Source organism: Limulus polyphemus, unplaced genomic scaffold (genome assembly GCF_000517525.1).
Source record: "Limulus polyphemus unplaced genomic scaffold, Limulus_polyphemus-2.1.2 Scaffold208, whole genome shotgun sequence".
NCBI lineage: Eukaryota > Metazoa > Arthropoda > Merostomata > Xiphosura > Limulidae > Limulus > Limulus polyphemus.
In genome coordinates this window covers 462,040-470,938 of record NW_013665818.1, presented here as the reverse complement: position 1 = coordinate 470,938, position 8,899 = coordinate 462,040, and the positions used below count along the sequence as shown (strand labels likewise).

At 30.9% G+C, this 8,899-nt stretch overlaps 1 protein-coding gene across 4 annotated transcripts in view; it reads right to left on the bottom strand.

The window, feature by feature from the left end:
* LOC106478397 (kinesin-like protein KIF21A) overlaps positions 1-8,899 on the bottom strand; it is a 117,394-nt gene that overhangs the window by 15,985 nt on the left and 92,510 nt on the right. For all 4 annotated transcript variants that reach the window (XR_002609882.1, XM_022381990.1, XM_022381989.1 and 1 more), the window contains 4 exons: positions 6,016-6,180; positions 5,442-5,562; positions 3,220-3,390; positions 2,150-2,349 (listed from right to left, as the gene is read on the bottom strand). Coding sequence is in view for 3 of the 4 variants with exons in the window: in XM_022381990.1 (XP_022237698.1) it covers positions 2,150-2,349; positions 3,220-3,390; positions 5,442-5,562; positions 6,016-6,180 (657 nt within the window). In the remaining variant the exon portion in view is untranslated. The remainder of the gene's footprint in view (positions 1-2,149; positions 2,350-3,219; positions 3,391-5,441; positions 5,563-6,015; positions 6,181-8,899) is intronic.

Below are 8,899 nucleotides of genomic sequence, written 5' to 3'. Positions count from 1 at the left end.
CCCCATCAACTGAAAAAAATTCTCAAATATGGATGCATTAGTTTAAATCATGATCTAAAATTAGCAGCTACATCTTCATCCACCATATGGATGCATTAGTTTAAATCATGATCTAAAATTAGCAGCTACATCTTCATCCACCATATGGACGCATTAGTTTAAATCATGATCTAAAATTAACAGCTGCATCTTCATCCACCATATGGACGCATTAGTTTAAATCATGATCTAAAATTAACAGCTGCATCTTCATCCACCATATGGACACATTAGTTTAAATCATGATCTAAAATTAGCAGCTACATCTTCATTCATCATTCATATTAGTAATGAAGGATATTTGTAAAACTATTTCATTAAACTGTAAACAAAGATGATTATACATATGTGAAGTCTACTATTGTTAAGATATGCATGCATATATCAGAGATAAACTACAAAGTTTGGTAAGATTCAGTGGAATTGTAGGTGACTTGATTGCATAAGGTATGAAATTTTGGTTTTGATTAATTTTGTGCAAAGCTACACACGGATTAATTTTGAAATGATAAATTAGAGGGAAAGCAGATAGCCAACACCACTTAACACCAACTATAGAGACACTCTTGTCAGTCTGAATAATGGAATTTGACCATCACTCTTATAATGCTATTGATGATAATTTCAAATATAAACCCACTAATAGTTTGGCTAACTTAGGAGATTTAGGTTTATAATAGCCTGAATCCATATACTAAGCTAAAAATGCAAAATAATCTCTATAATAAAAGTATAATACTAAATTAAAATCAATAAAAATAGATATATTAAGAACACTAACCAATAATGTTAATGAAAGTAACATAAAAGAAATGATAGAGCACATGTATATTTGAAATACAATACAATCTCCCACTGCAATGACATTGTAGCATTAGTAACATCATCAGACACCTTTACAACGTAGTTCAACAGGGCTTAGGAGAAATGATCCTTTCGTATTACAGAAACTCAGCATTCAATGATATAGGTATCTTTATGGAAATTAGCCAATATTATTTAAATACCTGTCTCATCATTAAACAAATTTGCAAATTTTTGAACCCTTCCATAAATCAAAACCTGAAAGAGAATTTATGTACGAAAAACACTTTTATGGTGTTTTAGTTTCTGGATTAATATTGTTTCATATTGTGTAAAAAAAAAAGAAAGCCAATAGTGTTTGTGACTTTGCTTGTTCTTGTGTCTTTACCTCATCTACACACATGAAGTGCCATTGAATTGATACCATCTCTGACACAACTAAAGGTAAAATTCATCATTATTCTTGTTTTCTTTCATAATTCTCATACATATAGTTCATGTCAAACTATCACCTATTATATCAGATGTTGGATGAAATTTACACAAAGTTTATGGATAATATAATTATGTAATAAGAGAAAATTTAAAAAACAATCAGTCAGTATTGAGAATAAGTTGCCAATAATTCATATCATCGCATTCCTTTCACCATCATCATTAAAATTATGCATAGTTTTTCCATTATATAAAGTACTTCAATGAAATAGTAATACTAAGATCTCTCCAACTAAGATACTTTAGATATCAAATGATTAAGGTTTACGAGTGAAAGTTCAAGACCATAAGCTAAATTTAAAAATTCCTTATATAAAACCTTGATTTATCCATACAATAAACCCACCATGCAACAGTCACTTAGAAGTTTTATTTACGTTTAGTAACTATCAAGTATTTTACATTTAATTTACTTGCACAGTAGCAAAACATAACTTAAGTATTTAAAAAAAAATAACATCCAGTTTTGCTGCACTGTAATAAACTACATGTTAAATTGAGCCCTACAAAAGTATGGTAAAATAGGTCACTTAAACAAAGTATAACAGTGTAATATGCCACATATTGAACCAATTAGTGTTTTGGTAGTGTACACAACTAGCTACTTACTACTAGAACAAGCGATTTGTGTTATTCTGAAGAAACTAGTATTTTTGGTGTTATGTGCTTTTAACACCTGATCATGGGTCATGATTCAAGTATTTTAAATCTGTTCCTCCTAAGAAAAAAAAAAGCCTTTTTTAAATACATTGTTCATGTAATTTTTTTCTTTATACAATGTCAGACAAATTAAAGGAAATACAATTCTTACTTTGAGGCTGTGAAGACAAATGATGAATTGGTTGCAATTGCATTAATAGGAGCACTGTGTGCTTTTAATTCAGCTAACAACTGGCAACTGTCTCCAGACCACAACTTCATAAACCCACCACGACAACAACTCACCAGGGTGTTACTGTTTGGAAGAAAGCTTAAACCACATATCCAGTCTTTATGAGCTTGGTTCAGTGACTAAAAAAAAAGTTGAAAGATCAATAATAGCTTTTCTTCTTCTCAATATTTTACATTTAAAATACAATACATTATACATAATGTTTCTCTACTTGTACTTATAAGACATCAACATCTAACATTTAAAATACATTATACATAATGTTTCTCTAGTTGTACTCTTAAGACATCAACATCTAACATTTAAAATATAATACATTATACATAATGTTTCTCTACTTGTACTTATAAGACATCAACATCTAGCATTTAAAATACATTATACATAATGTTTCTCTACTTGTACTCTTAAGACATCAACATCTAGCATTTAAAATATAATACATTATACATAATGTTTCTCTACTTGTACTCTTAAGACATCAACATCTAGCATTTAAAATACATTATACATAATGTTTCTCTACTTGTACTCTTAAGACATTAACATCTAACATTTAAAATACATTATACATAATGTTTCTCTACTTGTACTCTTACGACATCAACATCTAACATTTAAAATACATTATACATAATGTTTTTCTACTTGTACTCTTATGACATCTAACTTTCAACATAGTTGAATTTTAAATCTGTTATTCTGGAAATGTCAGTACTTTGACTGAAAAAGCTACAAACTGCTATGCCTTACTGTGACAAAAACTATTCTGACATATCAGCTTGTTCATTTCAAAGGAAATATAATAATATTTTTTAATATTAGGAAAGAACTACTAATCTTAGTATAATTTTAGCATGACTCATGAGTAAACACTTGCAACACTATGAGTTAGTGAAAACATGCTTACTAATGTAATCTTAATCTGGTTATATTATTGATAAGTACAACAGAAGTGTACAAGGAAACTAATCTGCAATGCTCATCACCTGCACTAAACACTGGCCGCCGAGATCCCATTTCTTGATGCACATGTCTCGTGAGCCAGAAAATAGATAGTCACCATTGATAGCAAGTGACTGGATTCCATCATAGTGGGGAGGTTCAAGGTTAAGTTTAGGAGTAAGGACACCACTAGCACCTTCCATGACTTCAAATACCTAAAACAAGTTATATCACAAGAGTCCTAACATTATCTAACTTGAATAGGTTAATCCTAGTAGAAAAATATACATTTATATTAAACATAGAGAGAGTCTGTTGGCTGATAGAATAAAGCATCTACATGCACATGATTAAAACAAAAAATTATCAACTGTTTATATTACAGTAATACAAACTTAAAAATGTTATTACAAATTTCATTAGGATACCCTACAATTTATGGTGAACAAACCAGCATTAAAAAGATTTAATAGGGCTCTTACTTTTTCAGAATATATACATGGGTAAATTTATTATATTTACATCCACAATAAAAAGATCTTGTGTAGGGAAATATTTTCTCCCATAATGGGAATTCTCTTCACATATAAAAAATAGATACAAAAACCTTTGCATGGATATCTCAAAAGAGGAAAAAAATAAAAAGACAGCAGTGTGACACAGTTAGGGTGAATGTATTTCCTTTAAAGAACAATAAACTTGAAATCATCTTCAATCAATAAAGATATTTCTGTTAGTTGTTTTATTTCATGACTCTACTTATTTTTTTTATTAGTTTTATCAAAGTTTTTTTAAGTTCTATTCTTTCTGAAAATACTATATTACATTACTTATTATTTCTTTGAACAAGCATTTTTGCATACAATGAATTATTAGGAAATAAATTATTTTACACATACTATAGTCTATCTTACTTGATTTCAACTTGATACTGAGACTTAACTGTACTTCATACGAATGATGTTTCAGGTCCTAGGCTATCCTTGGAACTATTTACCCAACCATCAGTTGTGCTGTTCCACATCCTATGCTACCCTTGGAACTATTTCCCCAACCATTAGTTGTATTGTTCCACGTCCTAGACTATCCTTGGAACTATTTCCCCAACCATTAGTTGTGCTGTTCCAAGTCCTAGGATATCCTTGAAATTATTTCCACCATCATCAGTTGTGCTGTTCCAAGCTTTAGGCTGCTGTTGGAATTATTTTCTCCACTACCAGTTATGCTCAGTCTCATGGCCATTATTATGCATTGTTGCTCAAATGCATGCATCATTTACACTGTAATCAATTTTTGTAACAGTAAGCAAGGTCAATTTTAAACCACACATCTTGACAAACTTTCTACAGACCTTTCACTGTGCATGGACAAGTTTGAGTGGACCAAAAGACAGAAGTTTATTGAAGCTGTATCAGGAGAGTTCATATTAAAACAGCCATAGATTTCAAGATATAACTAGAATCTCTGAGCCTTCACATACTTCAAATTCTTGATTATTGTCTTGTTAACAACACCAGGAGATATGTGTAGCTGCATCACAATGACTTTTTAGAATAAATAGGTTCTCCTTCATAAACACAGCTTCTACTTCACTTTATGTATGAGTGAAATGTTCCAGACTGGCAAAATGTGTAGTTAGGGCCATATTAAAGGTAGAGCTGAAGGAACAGCTACACCAGAACAACAGAAAGAAATTTTGATGCATTGTATGCTCTTGTATTTATTAGGGGGTATTTTATTGCCCCTGTATGTACTTTTAAGCTCAAGATCTGATCTAAATATTCTGCTGTCAGTATTTCCCACTCCCATAAAAACAGTGAAAGCTTTCATCTTCAATATGTTGTGCACTTTATCTTCACATCATTTAAACATCTTGCACTATAAATATCTTTTCATAATAAATATCCCTCTAGTCATAAGACAGTTTTGAAAGTAGTGCACTGTTGAATAGTCCATAACTAGTCATGAATTAAACATGTATAGGTAATCAACATGTTGTCCGTAGTACCATGGCTTTTACCTGTGGTAACACACCACCACATTAGCATATGCAACTCATTCTGTGATTAACTCTCTGTATTATATCAAAAAAAGACTTTTTTACTAGCTCTACAGAGATTTGTAGTAAAATGAACTAATAGTGGGCCAGTAAAAAAAGGATGTGTTAAAAACTATTATGAATCTTATTGTGATGTAATACCATGCCTATTACTAAGTAATGGATAACTCACCAATATGGGCATTATATATCAAGAGACATTTTTACCTTTATATAATGGTCTTTTGAGCCAGTAATGACAACATTGTTATCTTCTCCTAAATCATCAACAGCTAGACACATTACTGCTGCTTGGTGACCTCCAGTCAATCTGCCTATGGTATGATACCTAAAAGAACAAAGAATATTCACACAATAAAACATTCAAATTAGTATATAAATATTTTAATACAATTGCTTTTATTGAATTTCATTAAAAGAAGTGAATTTTTTTTTCACATAAATAGATTACTAATGCCTGGTGACTAGTATGTTAATATCTCATTAAATAAATGTTTATTCATCCAAATTTCACCATTTTAATTTATGTGCTCATGAATGACGATTAGTAAACCTGCACCTGAAAACTCGTGAGCCTTTCATGTTTAGAACACTACACACTAGTAATCTACCTGCAATGGGAATTTTAAATAGTTTTCACACACATATTATAATCATACATATGACAAACATTCAAATATTTATGTAGAACAAGAGCTTTAAACAGCCACCATACTCACATTACACTTACAGCCTTATATTCATTATAAAATCACACACACAGATTTTTCATATAACTTACATTCTTAAGTCCCATATTCGAACAATGTTGCCTGCTGCAGAAAACAAAAGTGTCCCATACTGATTCAGAGAAATATCATTTATCTGTGTTTCACCCTGAGGCATCTGTATGGTCCTGGATGGGGTGCTAATCTGCATTGGTCCAGTAATGGTTAATCCAGATGAACTTAAACATGGAAGGATTAGGAATTTATTAAAATATAAAATTGTATGGACATGGTGAAATGCTAACTAAAAACGTTCTTATGACTCTTACAAATTTTTCTTCAAGTCTGAAGTAAAAATATTATTGGTAGTTACTATAGTGGTGTAGCCTAGCCTAAGGATATAATTTGTTAAGTTCTATTAGGATATGATTCCAGATAATGTTGGTTTCTAAGTACAGACCATGAAGTAATCCAAGGTTATACCTGCATACAGCCATCTGATCTCTACAAAAATGAGAGGATAATAGATTTAGTATGCAAAAAAAAAAGTGCAGAGATTTGTTGTAAGTGGATTGAAAGAAACAAGACAGTTTTGAAGTTTGAATAACATAAACACTTTATTTAGCAAAGAAAACTGAGGAATGGCTAATCATCCATGTAGAAGTAGTTTTAGAAAGTAAGATGAACTGTACTTAAAGATTAAGGGCAGTTGTACGGTATTGATCAGCAGAAGTGACGAACAAAGGGTTAACGTATGGACAAACCTTCACTAGCAAGTCTTGGATCCTTTAAGACAAAAATGAGTATCCTCTTCTCAAAAGTCAGAATGAATCTCTCGTACAAAGCTCCAAAACTTGCAATCACAAATAACACTCTCTCTGTAGCTGATAAATTGGAAAACAGGCACAAAAATGTAAGTGTCTCTGTTTTATGTGACAGTCACAAATGAATTCCCCATACACAATGTCAAAAAGGATACAATGCAACTATCCATGAAACAGTACACAAGTTCAATGACCAATCAAGCTACAAAAGTAACAAAATTTTACACACATTCTGAACCAGATTTAATGTTCCAAAATAATTTGAAATATTTATGAACTTTAGAGGTAAGAAATATACACTATAGGAGAGTAAGATACATATTTCCATGCACTACAATCTAAGTTAATATTTTGGCTTTCCAATCTGTATTTCAATATTTTTCTAATTAGTTTTCAGTGTTGAATGTAATCCAAAATCCTTTATCCCACTCAAATTTGTTGAAAGATATTTAAATTATAGCTGATTTCTCTGTGTTATTTCATGAAGGATTTCCAAGAATTACAAATGTTGGAAGTTTTGAAACTTGGAGAGCAAATAATAGGAAACCATTAACCAAATCAGTCTGCTATAAAAACGTTTGATGCCAACAAACAAACAAGATTACCAAATAAGAATAGAATAAACCTAAAATACATTACATGAGTTAGCTGGCAACACATTCCAATGTGTAACATGAGAAGTAGCAGCTACTAGTTCTGCTTATTAGCACCGAACAGACCTTTGAGAGAAAGCAACAAGTAGAAGAATATTTGTAAAAAGACCAAATTAATCGGTTTGTATCCATACATTCTGATTTAGTGTATTCAGATATCTATGCCCATATCAATGGATAATTGCCCAGAAATAGTTCCATATAAACCAATTAACCCTAAGCTTATGGGTCAGGGGTTCTTCTCATGTCACAAAATTTTACTTAATTACATTCAAAATTTAATTAAGCAATCTTACCACCAATGTATGCCAGTGACATTAGCATTAAAATTTAAAATAGAGTTTAAAGTTTCTTTATTTCAAAATAAACCTTAAAGAATAATTCTTAAACTTCAGTTCACAAATTCTTAACTTCTTGTCTCTGTAACTTGAATACATCTTCATGTACAGACAAACTATATTAATGGCTATGTTTACACATTCTTCTTTCAAGCTCCTTGGGCCACATTAGGAGAAAAAATGAATAAATTACTTGGAACTCTTGATAGATGTCACCTCACTTTCTTCACATAGAGATGTGATTGCTCAGCCAATTATAATTAGTTAAGCTAGATGTTTATAACAAATAGATTTTAACATTATAACATTTTAAGATACAATTTCCATTTTCCTTGAATTGTAGAGTATGAAACTTTTCAAAACATTCCTACAAGTCCTGATGATTCACAGAGTTTCTCACCAATTACTTTTAGGACTACACACAGAACAAAACATTTTATCCCAACTTTCCTGGCGTTTTAAAGTGTGAAACATTTCTGTCAAATGGGAAATACAACAAATAAAGCTGGAATCCATTACAACTTAGACCTAACAAGTCTACTAACTTTGCAAGGTTAGGAATCATATGCAATATTTAACAAATCACTGGAGAAACAAGAAACTTTATACACTATATATTTGTAATACAACTATAAAGCAATGCAGTGTTTGAACAAAGCAATCAATGTTCTCCTCATGGTATAGCTTTTGTGTAAGTTTCCAGCATACACACTTACAGACATAAACATTTCTCTTCGGAATGTGAGCAATGATCTTTAAAGTTTTAATGCTATTGGCAGCATAGAACTAACTTTAGCATCAGGTCAGGTCTTTTCTCTGTCAAGATTAATGAAAAGTATTAAGTTACTTATATCTCTTAGAGGTACATTAATATTACAACTAGAATGTGTATATTTACCAATGTAACCAATAACTTTAAACGTTACATATTTACACAATAACTGCTGCTGTAACAACCTCTTATCTTGTTATAAATTAAAATATTTCACAACACAAACTTAGACTGGATTGCCTACTTGTAGGATCTTCATTAGATTTAGAATATTCTTATACATGGAGTTTAAAAGTATAAGGCATAATTTTAAAACAACAACAGCATAAAATGTCAAAATGGTGTATTTAAGTGTTTTTTCAAGGTCAACT